This window comes from Lactuca saligna, chromosome 6, assembly GCF_052625555.1.
Source record: "Lactuca saligna cultivar CGN05327 chromosome 6, ASM5262555v1, whole genome shotgun sequence".
Lineage (NCBI taxonomy): Eukaryota > Viridiplantae > Streptophyta > Magnoliopsida > Asterales > Asteraceae > Lactuca > Lactuca saligna.
The window spans coordinates 147,418,010-147,438,792 of NC_136422.1; the positions used below are offsets into that span (position 1 = coordinate 147,418,010).

Below are 20,783 nucleotides of genomic sequence, written 5' to 3' on the forward strand. Positions count from 1 at the left end.
GTGTATCTAAACCATTTTAGAACTTATAGAAATAAGTCTTAAATGTTCAAACTAATTGCCAAATCTCACAATTTGAACTATGAAGAGGAATTCCGTAATCATAATCGAATTTGAGAATACAAATATCACAATTGCTATCTCTTTAAAATCTCTCTTAGTGAAAGTGTTTCCTCACAATCATTTTTATGAAACGGAGAGAAACCTTATGACACTTAGATTTTATGGTGTATGTGTTCATATCATTGTGAATTTTCCATAACCATAATCACAAGACAAGGTTTGTGACAAATCCAAACTCATATGGACTGAACTTGTTCAATCTTAATTTCTTGCCTCATGGCAGCACGAGCGCCCACCATTGCTTCCAAGTTGTTAAGTAATTCACCTTTAAAGATCAATGAACTTTCATTAATCACGGTGATTTGCTTTATGAAATCAATTGAGAACTCTTACAACTCACATACATAGTCAACTTTACTGGAATGACATAGAAACAAGAATATGCCAACACGATAGGTTATAAACCTCAAGTCGTGTGCTAGTGATGAATAACTAGATTTATTCTTGATTTTTTCTTGAAAAATTTCAAGATCATTAAGACTCCCACTGACCTCTTGACATATAAGATTCTCTTGTCAAGAAACATTCCTTAACAAACAAATATTTAAGAGTTAGTGCGGGTTCCTATCAAGACAAACACTTCACACAATTGATCTTAGTTGGTTTTTGTCTTATCAAAAGACATCACAACTTACCAATTTAAAATGTGCAAGAGTAAGAAAAATTTCTATTCCGCATTTGATGAGTGTTTTAAACTTACTAAAGACGCGTCACTCAATATCACAATCTTGAAGTATGATTCCAAGACTTGATTTTGGAACAATGTATGATTCACCTTCTTATTCAACCACTTCAACAAATCCTGATTCCTCTTCTTAGCCATACTAGTGCACTAAGATTTACTTAGATGATCAATTGGGATATGGTTTCATAATTAATGAGACGATCATAAAACATGATACTAAAGTACTCTCTCATCTTTTCAGATTGAAGAACCTTTTATCTTTCTACCCAATTGATTCTTTTTATTCGTTCTGCTATTATTGAAACCTTTCCAATGATTCATACTCACACTTAAACTTTTAAGCATAACCATATTTACTAAACTTTTAGCAAATCATGACGAATAGTCTTATTGTTCTTTGTTGTGGACTTGACTAGTGCATAACTATGTGTACTAGATCCTTTAGTCCTTCACTTGACTCACATACTTGTATGAACAAGGAATTAGTCTTAATTTCCCAAATATGAAGGTTCTCATTCATCACACAATACAAGTTGTAAGATTCCAAGTTTCTGTCGAATTGAAACTTGGGCGATGAGGATCTTTCCTTATTTAGTAAATTTTTGACACTACCACAATTAACATAACTAAGAATCATTTTTCAATATTTCTAAGAATAGAAACATACAAACATCAATTTTTTACAAATAACATTGCAAGGATATAAATAAGACAAAATCACAAATTTATTTTATTTATAAAAGTGCAGAAAAACTTTACGTTATAATGCAAATTCAAATGAAAACTATGCTATTACATATTCCTAAGCAATCTATCATGACTCTCTAAGTGGCAGCTTAAAATATGATATTCGAATCATGCGATCGAAATCAATTTCTTCGTGATCAGACTCAGCTCACTCTTCCTTTAAGCTTCCTTTCTTTTCTTTGATCCTATAAAACATCAAAATGCAATCTGATTGCATCATGTATTAAGAATCTGCAAATAGGAACCTAATAGATCCAGATAGTGAATGTTAGCTGAAGCAAATTCATACACTTTGACTCTCCCATATCTTAGATCTCTCAGGTAGTTAAGGCAGCTTCGTAACCAATGCCCCTTCTCGTGCTAGTAGAAACTTATCGACTCTTATAGAATGGTACACGAGACTATCTTAGACAACCTTTCTCTTGCGTTGAGAAAACTTTTCTGGACTTCCAATGTTGCCATTGTCCATAAAAGGTTGGGACATTGATTTACTAGAAAAACTTGCTTGACCAGTCCGCCAAATCATTACTGATTCAGCAGCAATAAGCAAATAGGTAAGATCAATAAGGGTCACATAGTCTTCCATCATATATTACTCTCTAATGAACTCACTATATGAGTCAGGTAGTGATTGAAGAACGAAGTCAATGGCCAAATTCCTTGAGACATCGACACCCAACATCCTCAACCTATCAATATGTGACTTCATCTCTAAGACATGTACACACATAGACTTTCTATCTTCGTGTCTTTTTGCCAATAGGGTTTGAGTGACCTTGAACTTTTCAAGTCTTCGAACACGTGGGTTAGGGAGAATTATTGGAGTAGGTGGAGGTAGTGAAGCATGATTTCCATTTCCACAATCCAATCGTGGAACATCATCTTCATGTGCAAAACGTTTTCCAAAGGATTCGAGAAGATCATAGTTAATAGACTTTATCATCTACAAAATGGGATAAATTCAAGTTACTTGATAAGAATCCTTAATAATCATCCAAATGAAATATTAAGGCTAGGACCCAACACAATATCCTACAACATGGAAGAGGGATACCGTAATCCAAATTGCAGAATATTTAAAGGTAGGTAAATGACGATTTACCAATTTCCACCATGAAAAATGAAAAGGAAATTTAAGTTTTAAATGAATTGAAACTCATATATCTTTTGAGATACATTGAACTTTTCAATGGCATGTTTAATCTCAATTATGCCCATCAAATTTTTGAATGGGATGCTGAGGATCACAAACAAGGTATGGATAACCATGCAAATTAGCTGGTACTCTCGATGTTACAAATCACCTATCAATGCGCCGTTTAACCACACATGCTCCATTGATCTATGATAAACATCAATCTACCCATTGCCATCCTTCATTGGTCCCATATTAGTGTGTCGGTAAACCACACACGCTCCACTAATGACCAACAAGGTGCAATGTGCAATTTCATGGATTAGCACCATCTCTACATTTTTCCTAAAGTAACTAAGATTTGGGAATTTATAAAAGTGTTTTGTTACTTCGTATTTTATTATACTTATAATGGAAGGTTGTGTCATATCCTACCCGTTCGGCTAACGACCCTCCACTAGTCAAGAGTGCGGTGGGTGATAGTGGACACCCATTTAATCACCATTTTATAAGTAATTTCTTTAAACACCCCATATAGACCAGCTTCGTGAATGAGATATACTAACGGTAAGAATAACATTTACTTATACATATATAATATTAAACTTTTAATTCTATATAGTCTAAGGGTGTATTTTATACTTTTAAAATACTAAGTGGTTTAATCTATTAACAAATTATACTTTTAATTTGATTAACTTAAACCATATAATTATGGATTTATTAATTATCTCTTTTAATTAAACTCTTAATTAAATTAATAAACCCATAAGGGTGTAATTTGAACTTTTCAAAATACTAGGGTCTTAAAATTTAATATTTCAAAATTAATACCTTTTAATTAAATTTTAAATTCCAAAACTTGAGGACAAATTTTGAAACCTTTCAAAATATTAGGGTTTAATTATTTAAATTTCAAAAACTAAAACTTTTAAGTTCAAATTTAAACTATAAAACCTAAAGGGTGTAAATTGAAACTTTTCAAACTTACTAGGTCAAATATTTGAATCATAATAATCATATGTTATCCATATTTAACCAAATCCTTTAATTTTGATAAGGATAAACATACCCAAACATGAAAAAAAACGATTTTAGGCAAGAAAAACGAGTTTAGGTAATTATCCTCATCAAAATCTACTCAAAAAATCGAAAATCTCGACAACTCGTTGAGTCGGCTGCGCAAACAACAAAATTGTGACCTTTTGATCCTTTGGCAGTTCACTTTTGCATCTATTCAACTAGAAAAACGACCTAGGCTTTGATACCACTTATGGGTTATGTGCATAACATCATTCCTATGGTGTACATGCAACCCTAATTGCATTGATCTAGGTTTTTCTAATTAAACATACAACTATGAATACCAAAGCAATGAACCCTAATTACCAGCATACAAATTTAAAAAACACATATAACTAGCATTTAGATCTTACCTTGATTATTATGTAGCAATAACAATCACAATCCTTTATGATCTTGACTTATGAAATCCTAATTCCTCAAATGTTACACCTCTAATAGAATCACAAACACTCAATGCAACAAGATGACTTGGAGAGAGAAGGATTTCGGCTAGGGTTTCTCATAAAACTCATAGGGGGTGAAAATCCTATGTAAAGGGTTCCTTATATAGCTGTGTGGGCTACTAGGGTTGTTGAAGGAAACCCTAATTCCTGCTTAAGGCCTAAGCAGCCCATGAATTCCTTCCTTAGAGCCCTTAGACGAAATCTTATGGGCTTCCCCATAAATTTCGTAAACTCCACTCTATGGACTCCACCAGCCCAACTAGCAACTAACAGTTAATTGCAATATTTGTCCCCTTTATTAAATCATTCTCTTTCGATCACCAAATTAATATCAAATTAATTTATGATCAATACTAATTAAATAATATGATTTCCAAATTCAGCAATGATACCTTCGGGTGCTTTGAATAAAGAGAGGTAGTATGTTGGTAAGTTATTAAGGACTTACTTAATTAAAGTGAGTCGGCCACCAAATGATAGAGTTTTTGCCATCCAAATAGATAACATTGACTAGAATTTCTCAATCATTGGTCGCCAATTTTTCATTAGTGCCATATTTGCCCCTACAGGCACACCAAGGTAAGTGAACGAGAACGTACTTTGAAGGAAAACTAGCACTTGAGCTTGTTGATATAAATCTGTGTTAGAAATATCAATACCAAATAACCTGGATTTTTGAAAGTTCACCTTAAGTCCAGATGTGATGTGGAAACACTTCAAGATTGTGACATCCCCAAAATCACAGCTAGAAAAGATGGGTTTCATTTGTGCTTTTAAAATAATTTCAGAGTAAATCGTTTTGATTTAAAAGAGTTGCGGAATTTGTTCCCAAAACAAAATATGATAAAATAAAGTTTATCAAAGCATTTCATCAAGAGATGCATTTTCATTATATAACAATATTTGGGATGTCATGTTCCGATAAACAGACCAAAAGCATAAACAACAAAAGATAGACCATGCAACAATTACATATAACAATTGGTCTAATATCAAAATATCTTGATAAGTCATCCAACTTATGCTCTTGCGTCACTACCTGTAATACAACAAAACTGAGTGGGTCAGGCTTGGGAGCCTGGTGAGCATATAGGGTTTTCAACCCACAATAAATAATTATATTTAATTTTCACCAACCAACAATAACCCGATTACCCATTCTCGTTATCCTCACTTTACAAGGGACCTAATATAGGATTTTCATCTGGATGGACCTTACTGCAAAGGGGTTTCCTCAGAAATAGATATCCTAAAGGCAACCATGAAAGGGATAAAGTACACCGGTGAACACATCGTTCACAACACCTATAGGTTATGAACTTGCTAGCGTTCCACTGGACTGTCTAGAAAGAGTCTGTGGTCGTCATCCATACTCCGCTAGATGACTAGGTCAACATCAACAACATCGAGGCCTCTCATCAGTTTATCACACATCAACTATCTACCCAAGTTCTACCCAACATTTTGTAGATAACAATATACATATGCATACATATGGAACTTAAAAACTAATAAGATAATCATTTAATACTCGTTCCAAATATACATATTCATTCCAAGTAACAGATAATATATATCTATATACACATAGCACGTATTCACTCGGAGATACTTTATATCTATGTGTTAGAAGAAAAGGAATATACACTCACTTGATCAGAAGATGATCAGACAGGACTACGGCTTGCAGAAGCAGTATTCTTCGGTAGATCTAGAATATCTTCACACACCGGGCTTCTCGCAGGCAAAGCTTCGGCTCGGAAACTCTTTTCTTCTTGGGAACTTCGGGCTTCAGGACTCGCTTCAAGTCTCAGGATGCTAACGGGGCTTTGGGTGTATTTCTTTACATGTAAATCGAGGTAGAACGGGAGTGAGAGGAGAGAAAATAGTGACCCTAAACGGCTGGCCCTTCAAATCTATTTATAAGGCAAAATTTGCCCTTGCCACATCGTGGCATATTTTTCCACGTCGTGGGCTTGGTCGTCACTGCAGGCGCCATCGCAAGTTGCATCTGGGGGACTTCAGAAGGTGTCAGAAGACTTGCCACATCGTGGCACTTCTTGTCACGTCGTGGTATCTGACAGTTTTTGGGGTTTCGCGCCCCGAACTTCAGAAATTCATAACTTTCGTATACGAACTCCATTTTCGACGTTTTTTATATTGACACGTAGGTGAGATTATGATCTACATCTCTCGTTTAGACTCCGTTGGATAATTTTGAATTTATTTTTAATATATTATAAATATATTACTTATATATTATTTTTTGTAGGCCAGGACAGGAAAACTCCGTTATAAATTCATAACTTCTTCATCCGACGTCCGTTTTCGCCTATCTTTTTATCGTTTCACTACTATTAACGATATCTTCAATTCTCATTTAGATTGTTTCGGCTAAAAACCGTTCGATCTCAAATCAAGTATTCGGGCTACATACTGTTAAGCCGAAACTTCAGAAAATCATAACTTCCTCATACGAAGTCAGATTTGGGCATTCTTTTTATGCACGCTCTCGGTTTAACGAACTCTTCAACTTTCGTTTAGATTACTAAGGCTAGTATTGTTCTATCTTAGATTCATATTTTACATCATTCGGCGTCTTGTTGGTTCTGTAGCAAAACTTCGACAGATCATAACTTCTTCGTTATAACTCGGATTTTGACATTCTTTATATATTCAGAAACCTTGTTTCAACTACTAAAACATTATCTAAAGATATCAGCTTTATCTACTATTTTATTTTGATGCTTATTTTTTATTCTTAATTCATTTAAGCCACACAACTAAGCAGAAAACATATAATACTCAAATAATACATTCTTATTATTTCAAAATGGGTTACAAAGGTTAACGTAGAATAATACATTGCTATTAATGACAAGCCCAGAAACACAGGAATTACAAAGATTCTGGCTAGTTTTTTTATGGAACAGATGTCCCATTTACCAGTGAAGATAGCGTCATCCACATAGAATAAATGGGAGAGAGAAGGGCCTTTATTTTGTAGTGTGATTCCAGTAATGAGCTTCTTCTCTAATGTTGTTCTTATTTCCTGGTTTAGGCCCTCCATGGCGATAATAAAGAGGAAAGATGATAATGGCTTACCTTTCCTTACACCTTTTGTGATTTTGAATTCATCAGTTGGGGATCCATTTACAAGCACATGTGCTTTTGATGAGGTGAGACAACCACGATTCCATTTCCTCCATTTGTTACTAAAGCCCATTTGTTCCATCACTGAGTCTAAATATTCCCAATTAATCGAATCGAAAGCTTTTTTGAAGTTGATTTTTAACATGAATAATTTTTCTTTTGTATTCCTAGCCCAAGAGAACACTTCTTTGATGATCAAAGGCCCTTCTAATATGTGTCTACCCTCTACATATGTAGATTGCACTTCATCAACTACAGAACGTACAATCACCTTAAGTCTTGATGCCAAAATTTTTGATACAACCTTGTATAAGAAACCGATCAGGTTTATCGGTCTATAATCACTAAGGAGTAGACGGTCCTCTATTTTCGGAATAAGGGTAATGAATGATGCATTGCATCCATGCACAATTTTTCTATAACGTTCAAAATGGGAGACAAACTGAATGATGTCGTGTTGAATTATTCCCTATTGTTGTTTTAACACTTTAAAAGTGTACCCATCTGGAGCAGGAGATTTATCGCCTCCACAACACCAAATTTCTTTTTTAGTCTCTTCTACTATGATTGGAGATTCCTAGAGATCACTGTCAGCGGAGGATAATGTTTTAAAGCCATTGGAGATAGACTTTTGTCAACTTGGCCATTTATCCTAGAATTTATTCTCAAAAAATCGATGGACCTCCATCTTAATGGCTGATGGTTTAGTGTTCCACGCCCCGTTGATTAGTAGGCCATGTAATCGATTCTTTCTGTTTTTATTTTTGACAGCTCCATGAAAAAATGAGAGTTTTCGTCACCATCAACTAACCACCTTATCTTAGCCTTTTGTTAAATATCTTGTTTAGCGAATTTCTCCAATTCAACAATCAGAGATTTATGAGCTCTATGATTGTAGACTTCATCCTTTGTGAGAACCCGGGATTCAACACATGATTCTAACAATTCAACCTCCGATTTTAATTGCGGCAATTTTTTGGCTTCATTACCGGATTTCAGTTTGCGCCGTTTACCTATTGACTTCCTGACAAATTTCATTCTAGCTTTGAGGTACATATCAGGTGCTCCAAAACCTTTAAAAGAGTACCATGCACTACAGAAGGCTTCATTGAAACCTTCCCGGAGTAACCAAGAATTAAAAAAGCGGAGAGGAGGGGGTCCAAAATCGTGATTGGAGGGTTTGAGAATCAGTGGAGTGTGATCAGAGTAGTCATGAGGGAGAACCAAGACAGTGGTAAGTGGTTGATGGGCGATGAAATTAGAGCACATGAGAAAGAGATCAAGCTTTTTCAATTTTAAACCGTCATCACAAAGGTAAGTGAATTTCTTGCCACCATGGTTGAACTCCTGAAGACCAGAACTTGCTATGAAGTTATTGAAATCTTTTGCAATTACACAACAAAATATCGAGTTAAATCTTTCATGATCGTATCTGACAACATTAAAATCACCCAACAGGATCCATATTCCATCAGTACTATGTTTGAGGTTAAGAAGCTCATCCCAAAGCTTTCTTTTATCTATTGCTAATTGAGGACCATACACATTAATGAGTGTAGTGATGCCAGGACCTCCATTCCAATGCTCAGATACAACTACAAAATTTCTAGAGGATGTGATATGAGACTTAACAAAGATTGTCGGGTCCTACATACTTATAATGCCACCTGATCTTCCTACTGGATTCACGAAGGCTACCTCGAAATATGAATTTCCCCACATGCCCTTGAATCAATATCATTTGAATCAGCAACTCTAGTTTCTTGTAAACCCATACTATTTTGTGTGATTCACCACACCCCCTGACATTAAGACATAGACAATTCATTGAGGGTTCTTTACAACACCAGCACCATTTTCAAGCACATCATGTACCATAGGATCATCAATCGCAATCTGGAAACCCACATCGTTTCCAACCATAAGTGTATTCGAAATTTCCATGGAGGATGTGTCTCAATCTCTAAAAGGACAACCAATGAAAATAAATAAATAAATAAACCTAATAGCGGTCAATAAAAACCCTTAACCACCCACAATTCGTTAACTTTTTTGTAATAATAATATTGCACATCCTCGCAAAGGTACAAAGATAGCTATCTATAAATTATAAATATGGTTGTATGTTTGGCTTAATACTTAAATGACAAAAAAAATTGAAAATTATTATCCCAAACAAAAGATTTTGGATTGTGGGTTGGACCAAACAATAAAAAGACGTTTGTCTATGTTTTTAGGTTGTCTATAGCCTCCTTATATGTGTATTGTTCATAACTCTATATATAAATTTGTTCACATAGAAAGTTATGTTCATTTGAGGTATATTCTTATGATTCTATGTATGAATCATCCAGTTTAACTAGTTGTTCCTGAAAATAATTCCATGTCAACAAATAGACATGAAAACTCTATTTGTGGTGAAAAATAGTATATCACACCATCAAAATAGCCAGTCAAAACCATCCCATGGCCAATAATATTAGGGAAATCACATAACACTAGTAATAGTATGGACCAGTAATAGTATGGGTGTATGAGAATTTGACGTTGGACCTTCCATGTTGAAGTTTATACTTCAGTTGGCTTCCATCATAGTAAATTAACAAATTAGATGAGCGAAATAGTTTGGCTATTGTTGAGTTAGAGAGCCCTTGTTTGCAACTAGTTAAGTGTAACTAATAGTCTTTTTAAAGTTAAATATATAAATTGCCTCCTAAAATTACAATTTCAGTTTTCAATGTAAAAGTACTCATCTATTTTTGGTTTAGAGGATAAAGAACAGAAACTCAAATATATAAAAACTTATCTTTGTCAATGATATTGTTTCATATCTAACGGGTATCTCGGCACGGAGGGGGTAGGGGTGTATTTTGATATTCTAGTTCCTCCCATCACTAGTGAATATTGATGCAAGGTTATGTGGTGGGTAATAAAGATTAGTGTGGATGATAGGAATCTGAAAATCGATTTATATGACTTCAAAAGGTCTGGAAGTGTAGGGTTGAACAAAAATGTGTTATCCCTGATTTTAAATCCATCGAAAATATTTTTTTAATTTATTACGTGCCAAAATTACCTATCGAAATGGATGTGTGTGGTTTGTGGATTCTTTGTGGAAAACATGACAATGTAGATGATGTTTACATCACCAAAAACTTATCTAAATTAGGGAAGCGTTTTGCATTTGTTTGGTTCTCAAAGATAGAGAACGAAATGATATTGGAAAATACTTTATGCTCGATTTTATTGGAAATATCTTCTTTCTTTTTGTCTATTGCAAAAGTCTATCAGGATGGAAAGAAAACCTCAAGAGAATACTATCAAGCAATGTATAATGGGATAAATTGAAGCCCTAATTTCAACGGTTGTAAATCGGTACATGGTATGTCTTATTTTATGGCAGGTTCAAATCTATTAAAAAAAGGCTGGGAAGAAAGATGGTAACATTAATATTAATAGGGATTCAAGAAAGTGAACATGATTGTTTTGGACTTTCTTGTAATAACTAAAGGTTCTCTTGCTATTTTTAGGAATGTAAGGGTGTAACACCTCAAATTTTCGACCAAAATTTTCATTTTTAAATTTCCAAAAACCATAGTTTCACAACCAACTTATCAAATACACGATCATCCCAAAGCAACAAGTATCCTAAAAATCATAGTACATAAGAATATGTCCCAATAGTAAATTCCCCAGCGTGTGTGTACCATCAGACTTTCAGCTTCCCGCGGTCCTGTGAAGTACCCGCCACATATAAATCAACAACTGTAAGCACAAAGCTTAGTGTGTTCCCAAGATAACACATATAACACAACATAAATAAACAACTATGGGATATCCACAACCCTAGGACTATCAGCAATCCCGATGAGCTAACAGCACACTCGAAGGGTTATCGACAACCCTGGTTGGCTATCAACAGCCTCAGTCACACTAAACCCTGCTTGTCATAATAATATAGCTACCCTACCATACATATAATAGTAAGTGAGGAGACTCACCTAATACTGATGACACGAAAAACCTAGCACCCGAACTGCCGGATCTAGACTCCGCCTACTCAACAAAATAATTAACCTTAATTAATAATTAAGTGATGTGCATAGATTATACCTATCTAGCTTTAAATTTATATCTCTAAATACTTATATACTAATGCACCTATATGTAGTGTACCTAGTCAGTATATAGTGTAGTAAAGTAAGTTGGATATCAAACACAAGGAACGGATTAAGCTAACTAATTTATCTACTAAATATTAATCTTAAAACAAGCAAACATAATTTCAATTTTTTTTATCTGATTTTACAAGTTCAAACAAACTTACTTTCTGAATTATCAAATTCAATCAATGACTAAAAACACTCTTGTTTAGTTTGAATCCACTTCTCCTCAATGGTTAGCTACTAATTATGGATAACTCATGTTAGTTACCAATTATTATATTAATAGCAATTCAAGTCCTAATTTACTAATATTTAACTAATTCATGTAGAACTATGTATGGTTACACATAATTTAACATACAATCAACTATGAATTATGAATGTAGCTATGTAAGATCGGTTAAACAAACATAATTATAATCACAATATATGTTCTCTAACACAGCCAAATTTAAATACTTTAATTACTAATCTAAGATTGGTTCGATCCTAGCTCTAGTAATCTAATGCCACTAAATTACTAGGTTTCAAATTCATTCGATTTATTGTTCACTAAGCTACACAGAACATGAATTTCAAGAAATTTAAGTATCAAATATTAGCATGCTAGGCATTAACAATCAAACACATGCAATAAACAACTAGCAAAATCTCTAACTAAATAACTAAACCAAGATAAAGTTGCGATCTTCAACTCTTTCGTCTTCTTTGGATGTTAATGCTTGATTTCTCTATGTTTTTTTCTTCCAGAATCGTATTCTAACCATCTTAGTCGCTGGTCAAGCTTTTAAAATCATAAGCACCAAGGATATATATAATATTTGTGATTTTGCACTCTATGTCATGGATTAGGACTCCACGTCGTGAATTTGGATGAATCCTTATCGGGCAAGGACTTTAACTTCCCATGTAATCATCTTCTAGAATCACCAAATCCACGTCGTGTAAGTGAAGTCCACGATGTGGATTTAGCTTTTCACTGGGATTTTCTTTTCTTTAATTATTCAATCCTCTAAAGTTCCGTCACTTGTCACTTTTAGTCCTTATTCTTCAAGATTGTTCCTTTTGGCTGCAAAACATAATTCAATCTTTGGACTGAATGTGTACAAAAACAATAAGTTTAAAGGCTTATTTTACACACAAAAAAAAAAAAAACATGACAAAAGATGTACAAAATGAAATTTATATTACCTTTTTAGGTCATTTTCCCTTTTTTAAAATAAATATTACAATATACTTATTTACTATTTTAAATAGTATGTTTAATCCAACACATAAATCATATTATTAAATTAATTTATATAAAATATATTTAATTGGATACTACTTTTCAAAATTTTAAAAATATTTAAATGTTGTAAATTAGAAGGACAAGTCAAATTAAATAAATATTATCAAAAAATTATATTTATTATAATTCAATTTTTTTTAAAAAGTGGCTTTTAATTAATTAATAAAAAAAAGAATCCTTACATTGCATTATTTTACAAACAATGGTTTATATATCAATTAATTATTATGATGGAAATTAAAAAGAAAAATTAATAGACAACTAATTTCAAAATAAAAATGTATAACATAAAATTTTAATACTAAAATTATAAATCATGTTTAGTTTTATTTAAACATAAATCATTGAGTAGATGCTATTGAATTATACGAGCAGGGGCGGACCTACGGGTGGTCCATGGTGGCACCGACAACCCCTAACTTTTCCGGTCGCAGTGGAAAATTTTTCGAAATTTTTAAAATTTTTTTCATCTACTGTGCAACCCTTGACTCTCCCGTGCAACCCCTGTTGTAAAATCCTACGTCCACTCCTGTATACGAGTATATTATCTATTTATAATTTATAATTATATGTTATATGAGAGCAATTTTCTCTTATTACTCATGAAAAATACTTACTTATTTATCATTCAGTCGTAGTTATTTCAAATTTTTATTTTCAAAATATTTGTTTTTCATATTCTTTTATATAAATTTTTTTTAATAGACTTTTATATCTCAAAACTAATTAATTTTTACACCAATTTTACATCTACTAAAATAATTAAAATAAGATACTCCAACCATAGAAACAAAGTAAAATCTAGTGAAATAATTAAAATAAGAAGCTCCAACCATAGAAACAAAGACTCCAAAGAGGAAATCTTCCCAAACATTCTTTTTGGTCGGGTATGTAGGTGTGGGTGTCCTTTAAGTGATCCGATGTCGTCACATTCTTAAAAATCACCTCTCTCTCTCTCTCTCTCTCTCTCTCTCTCTCTCTCTCTCTCTCTCTCTCTCTCTCTCTCTCTCTCTCTCTCTCTCTCTCTCTCTCTCTCTCTCCATTGACCTAAAAAACTGAAGAAAAGAGATAATCTGGTATATATATGTGTGTTTGTGTGTATATATATAGATATATAAATTGGTGTGGTCTCCATCAGTAGCTGGTGCCGGATGGTGGAGTATTAGTGAATGACCGCCACCTTTTCTCCGCATCATCTTCCTCTCTTTTCTCAGCAGGAAGCTTTTCCGGCAATCAAGCTCTTCCCATCATCTTCTTCAAATATCTAAAGATATAGAGATATAATTCTGTAATTAAGTAAGATACACTTTTGTGTTCATCCTTTGGTTTTATGTAGCTCTTCTAACAAAACAACTTTGTGTGCTTCCTTTCTTTTTGTTGTATTAGATTTTATTTCCTCGGGATCTGATGTTATTTTAGACAGCCGAAGGACAAACTTCTTTTCATCACTTCAATTCCCGAGGAAATTAAAACGTTTGGGTCCCAAACTTTCTTTTCTTCTTTGCTCTTTTGCCTTTGTTTTTTTGTCTCCTTTGCTTGCTTATTAATCGACGACGAGGGATCTTGTACCAAAAGGAACTATTTCTCTCTCTGATCAGCATCTACTGGTAGCAGAAGAACCAGATCTGTCTGAAGAAATTTGATTACTTGATCGATAATAAAAACCATTTCCAAGGTTTTGATTGTTATTCTTCATCTTCTTCATGATCTTCTCTCTTTATAGTTTCTTTATGTATGTGTGCGTTCTGATATTAATCAGTTTCCTGGGAATGATTTTCTCAAATCCAACATTAGTCCCATGATATGATTATTCTTCTAACTTACGTTCCAGCATAGTTTATGTATTAAGATTAGAGGAGAATATATTCGGTTGTTCAATGACGAATAGACTTAAAAAAGTTCCAACTTTTATTTAGTCATTTTTACAGATCAGAATTCATGGTCATCTATGTTTTCTTCTTACCTCGATGATTATATTTCCTTAATTGAACTTCTTGTTTTTTGTTTCCATTTCTGGTTTGAGATCAATTTGCTAACTAAATCTTAGCAGATTGATTCAATGCACTTCTATAGGTGTATTAATCTGAAGCGATTTAGTATGTTGACATTGTTAAGATGTAGTTATTTATAATGCATTATTATCTGGTTATTTACTTTTGATGGGTGGTGCAAAACTTGAGTGGTTTTCCTCAAGAAAAAGCAAACTTGAGTAGTTTTATCTTGATCATGAAGTAATAAAATGGTGCTTCTCCCATGAGTATGCATGGCAGAAACGTTGTCGACACACTGCATTTCATTTTCTTCACATCATTAATTTACATTCTACCCTACACCATGTTAATTTCTGCAATTTTTCTTTGTGTTTTCATCTGATTTATCTTCTTCTACATTAGGAGTTTCTTCTGTATTACAGAAAATTCCCCCCATTAATGTACCTCGATTTTAGCCACTTCTATATGATCTTATACATGAATAACATCAATTATGTTTGCTCCTCCTTCACTGCAAGGTTAAGGATTCATATCGTGTAAGAAAAGACTATCTTCTTTACCCATCACAATATTAGGAAGTTATCCTCTTCAAAAACCGGTGCTTAGGTGTTAGTTACTTACGAATGTATCTGGCTCAAAGTGAGTATGAAGAGCAATAAGAATCTTGTTAATTAGTTTTATTTAATCATTAATTCCAAAAAGGTTAGGCTTAATAAAGATTAAGAGTTCAAAATATGCTATGAGTTATAAATATTTCAGCTTTATAGTTATGAGATATAGGTTTATTCGTTTCACTAATTTACTTCTATATATTTATGTTCTTTGTATTATCAGTCTGGGCTTAGTGTAAGAGTTTAATATGATTAATGTTCTATAAACACTATGTTCATGAAATACTAGCTATGAAAATATTTGCTGTTAATTTGACCTAACTTCTTGAACTTATATAGGTTCAGTATTAAAAAAAAACCATTAGCTAGTCCAAGAACGTGCTCTGATGATCAAATTAAAAACTTTTTTTCCTCTTAAACATGATTCTTTGTACAAAACTGATCAGCTTCCACTAAAGAGATCAGGAAAAGTTTTTTTTGAAGTGGCGAAGAACTTATATCGTTAATTTTGCTAGAATGGTGAAATAAGTTCCCTTCAATTCTTTATACTCAAAACCGCTCATTTCGTTCCATAAACTCTGCATCGATGCAACTGCATGTCCTTAATATTCTACTTGTCACATGTGATATATACTGTTCATTTGATAAACTTATAACACATGTGAATTGAGAATGCATCGATATATATAATACATTATCTCTACTTCTTTTACTGATCAATAGTTGTATTTGCCCATTGCAGGTTGTAGACTCACACCTTTGAGAGGATGAATACCTTTTCACACGTTCCTCCAGGTTTTAGATTCCACCCGACGGATGAAGAGCTTGTAGATTACTACCTTAGGAAAAAGATTGCAGCAAAAAGAATTGATCTTGATGTGATCAAAGATATTGATCTCTATAGAATTGAACCATGGGATCTTCAAGGTATTCAACATGAACCAATACAAGTTAATTAGATGCTCCTCGAAAATTGCATTCTAGATACATGTGTTTGAGTTGTGCAATACAACTTAGTATGGCATTACACATCTCATGGATGCAAACTAACTTTCCAACTCCCTAAGTAGTTATATAATTCTAATATGAAATACGATAATGAAAGACATTCAAACTGTAATTGACTATATTTATGTTATCTTAACAGAATTATGCAAACTAGGAACTGAAGAACAAAATGAGTGGTATTTCTTTAGCCACAAGGACAAGAAATATCCGACAGGAACTCGAACTAATAGGGCTACAAAAGTTGGTTTCTGGAAAGCCACTGGAAGAGATAAGGCGATATACTCGAAGCACAATCTTGTTGGCATGAGAAAGACCTTGGTGTTTTATAAGGGTCGAGCTCCTAATGGACAGAAATCAGATTGGATCATGCACGAGTATAGATTAGAAACCAATGAAAATGCTATGACTCAGGCAAGTAGTATATTTTTCACCCTTCTATCAGGTCTTTGGTATATTGATCCAAAAAAAAGAAAGAAAGAAAGAAAGAAAATCACTCACTCTTTTGTCTCAAGAAACAAGGAAAATTTACTATGCAAGTTTTAGTTTCACTAAATATATGACAAAAGTGATCGCATGCATTTTTCCACGGGTGAACCTATATAGGTTCGTATAATATACATCACAGAGAATTAATTGCAACTATTTCGCATAAAAAATAAAACATTTCATTTGCTATTTATCTCCTGAAACAATTTTTTTCTTCTAGAAGATAGTTTAATTAATTGTCCATTAATCAAGGTACGTTGAAAGTGGAGAACTTTTATGATTAAATTAACAGCTTCAGTAAGTTAAATATTCTTGAATTAGTTTGTTATTACAAAATGAATCCAAAATTAATTTTGCAAAAATATAGTTTTTTGTGAGAGTTGAATGAGATAGATAGATATGTCTAACCATTATAGAATGTTCAAACATTACAGTATATTGGCATTCAATATATATTTATATATACTGTTCAATATATATATATATATATATATATATATATATATATATATATATATATATATATATAAAATTCAATAGTCATTCAATTTTTCAAAAGAAACCTTGTAATTTTGAAAAATATATTTCATTGAACTTTATACAGTTGAATGTATTTGTAAGAAAAATAATTTAATATAAAGTAATATAAAAAAACAAAATGATAGATGTGTAAGTCGATGAAAGTCTAATAATTCCAATGGATCGTAGAAGCCAAACAAAAGCTAGTTTTTGAACACATGCGTTGGTAATATTCATCAGATATCCCGATATATACTTACCTTTAAACAAAAACGATATAACTTTATGAGTTGACTTATTATCAACTGATTCTAATGCATGCATCGTTCTTTATATTTATTTGCAACAGGAAGAAGGATGGGTTGTATGCAGGGTGTTCAAAAAACGAATAACAAGCGTACGTAGAATGGATGAACATGATTCTGTGTGTTGGTACGATGACCAAGTCTCATTCATGCCGGATTTTGAATCCCCAAGTCGAGTATCTCATTCTCATCCTTATACATCAAACAGTTCATTCCATCATCAATTTCCCGCGAAATCTGAGCTTGATGATCAAATCCATTATAACTTCCCTCGTGAGCACTCCTTCCTCCAGCTTCCTCAATTAGAGTCTCTTAGATTTCCACAATCTTCATCTGGTAACATTAATGCTTCCTATGCAACCACTTTTCAACCTCCAACCGATCACCAGTTGAACCCCAACTTTCTTTATGGTTATAATAATAATGTCGATGGTGGTGGAAATGATGTTCAAGTGACTGATTGGCGTGTAATGGATAAATTTGTTGCTTCTCAGTTTAGTAACGATCAAGATGCAGTCACCAAGGAAAACAATTATTTGAATCCTCCTTCATCGTCACTTCAAATGGCTGCTGAACAGGTGAACATGATTTTAAGCGAGTCTAAGAGTGATGAGATGGCTTCAGAAGGCGCCTCGATATCCACATCCACCTGCCAGATTGATCTGTGGAAGTAATTAATCAAAAAATTAAGAACTTTAATTGAACTCCTTGTTCATCAAGGAAAAAAATGAGGCATATATTATAGTGACTAAAGTGAATGTACTAATATATATATCAAAGTATCAAACTGTTGATCTAGTTGTTGTACATAATAAGTCTAATATCGGTCATCAAATTTGTTGTGCTAAGCTATACAATATGTATTATCTTGATTTTAATAATTTGGTATTCGTTATTAATACGATCGTTTGTTCAAAAATTGATATATATTGCTAATGAATTTTTCCTGATCATCATTGTATACATAGTTTTGTTGCTTAATCATTCATTGCCTTCATCGTATGCACATGCGAATGTTTAATAAAAATGTAAATATTTGGTAGCGTAAAGAATGAAAATTTCTAAACGATTTTTATGATGCATGCATGCATGCATTGAAAACTTTTGTAGTGACAATACCATATTCAAAATTTGTAGTGTAAACAATGAAAATTAAGTCCCAGATCTTCCACTGTTTATACTACAATGATGTCAAAGAATAGCTATAAGTACGTATAACTATATATAGATTTAGTTACTAGATTAATGTTCTTAATAATATAACAACATCCGAACAAAGTACCTGCATAACAAATGTATAGACGGAAAACTTCAATTCACCTACAGCGCAATAACAAGCTTCTTGATTTTACGGGATATATATAGCTGATGGAAAGAAAAAATAGCATATCCGAAAAATTAGCAGCATAATCAATCAGTAGTCAGGACGTGTGCATAGGTGTGGTAGTGTATGACAAATAATTTTGCGAATGAAGTTTATGACATGATGCATGTTTGGGGGATGCTGATGAAATCAACCTGGTAATCGGAGTATGTCAATTAACATGAAAACCATGCATGTAACTCCCTCTCAAAACGTGCAATATAATTCTCTTCTGTTATACAAAGTTTTCAACATAAATAAAATTCACACTATTCTGCCTTCAAAGGTATATACTTCAAATATATATTTTTTTTCGGGTAGATTTACCAAAGGATTCATGGCATACCATGAGATTAAAAAGGAAAATTGATATAAAAAATTAAAATTAAGAGAGAGAGAGAGAGAGAGAGAGAGAGAGAGAGAGAGAGAGAGAGAGAGAGAGAGAGAGAGAGAGAGAGAGAGAGAGAGAGAGAGAGAGAGATTGTAATTAGCTCTACAAACATAGATGGAGACCTTTGGTTCATTGTTTTGTGAAAAAAGGAAACCGCTTAATTATCACTCTAGATAGGATCCCTATGGAATCGAAACAAGAGGCCAAATTTCCGTATAATAATTGCCAAACCACATAATATCATTTAGTATGGGCAAACATAGTTGTGTAAAATCAAATAGAGGTAAAAGCATGATTGGTGAAGAAGGTACGTCGAACCAGACACTGAATGGTTTGCTTATTTTCGCTGGTTAGTATGTTAATCAAGGGATCACGACAAGTTTAACATACACTAATGGCATAAAAGCAAAAAAGAACAGGATAAAAAGTTGCTTGTTATGGACAATTTCTCTATAAAGTCCACAGTCCATCAACTTGTCAAAATTAGCACAAATGAATCTCGAAATGTAAAGCCTTTCATGCATGGAAACCCTGTGATCCGTTTAAATGTTGAACCAAAAATTATGAAATTAAAATCTACGCAAACTACCCAAAAATAACAATAAAGAACTATAAATTTTGAGACAAGATCCTAAAAAGGGAAACAGTATTACGGTATGCATGTTTGGCTTTATGGGAAAAAATGTAGGACTTACCATGAATTCGAGGACTCCCACTTATAACCGAAGAATTCACTGAAGCAATCTAAGAGAGAATATCTATATATTACGAGGTTTGTATTCTGAATCTGATAATGAAGTTTGAGGGAATTCAGGTGGGATCTTGAGATCTTCTCCATCTATAAAATATTGAGAAAAAGAAAAGACAAGTAATGGCATGAGTCGATGATTCTGTAATGAATCTAACAAACAAGGAACAATAATAATGATAGGTCTTACTTTGTTTGAGGTCAATAAGATGGTTGTGTTTTTACAATTTGTTTTCCCTTTTAAGCGATGCCAACTTCACAGCAGACACCATCATGAGGCGTGCTCTTCTTATGGTACTCATATAGGTTCACAATTAAGATAGAGCAACCACATCCACACACAGAGAATAAACCTTTTGACCAAGTTTGACGACAGAGACAATTCTTTCATTGGAGTTAGGGTTCGTTTGTGGTCTTTTTTTTTATTGTTTGATAAAGTGTTTCCCTTCCTTAGATCTATGTATTGATTAATACGACGGTTATGTTAATCTATCATTCTATTGTAATACTTCGATTTTTTTGATAAATTATGCAT

The 20,783-nt window shown here is 33.1% G+C and overlaps 1 protein-coding gene and 1 long non-coding RNA gene across 3 annotated transcripts; one reads left to right on the forward strand and one right to left on the reverse strand.

Annotated features, from left to right (window-relative positions):
• Window positions 1-13,870: 13,870 nt before the first annotated feature.
• On the forward strand, window positions 13,871-18,544 carry LOC145003199 (NAC domain-containing protein 7-like). 2 transcript variants are annotated; one of them, XM_078962326.1, is made up of 4 exons: window positions 13,871-14,122; window positions 16,171-16,355; window positions 16,576-16,851; window positions 17,795-18,544. In XM_078962326.1, exons 2-4 carry the CDS (start codon window positions 16,196-16,198, stop codon window positions 18,418-18,420), a joined length of 1,062 nt encoding a protein of 353 aa, XP_078818452.1. In that variant the 5' UTR covers window positions 13,871-14,122; window positions 16,171-16,195; the 3' UTR covers window positions 18,421-18,544. The 2 variants fall into 2 exon arrangements, with proteins under 2 accessions (XP_078818452.1, XP_078818451.1); XM_078962325.1 differs by lacking the exon at window positions 13,871-14,122 and adding an exon at window positions 14,134-14,501.
• On the reverse strand, window positions 18,274-20,331 carry LOC145003200 (uncharacterized). Its single transcript, XR_013661890.1, has 3 exons — window positions 20,196-20,331; window positions 19,029-19,111; window positions 18,274-18,408 (listed from the first exon to the last, which is right to left on the reverse strand). It is a non-coding gene; the product is annotated as an uncharacterized LOC145003200 (long non-coding RNA).
• Between the last annotated feature and the right edge of the window lie 452 nt (window positions 20,332-20,783).

Coding starts and splice junctions, on each gene's coding strand:
- LOC145003199 (XM_078962326.1), top strand. CDS start 16,196: ATGAATACCTTTTCACACGTTCCTCCAGGTTTTAGATTCCACCCGACG. Junction 16,356..16,575: donor TGAACCATGGGATCTTCAAG/GTATTCAACATG, acceptor TTATCTTAACAG/AATTATGCAAACTAGGAACT. Junction 16,852..17,794: donor AAATGCTATGACTCAGGCAA/GTAGTATATTTT, acceptor TGCAACAGGAAG/AAGGATGGGTTGTATGCAGG.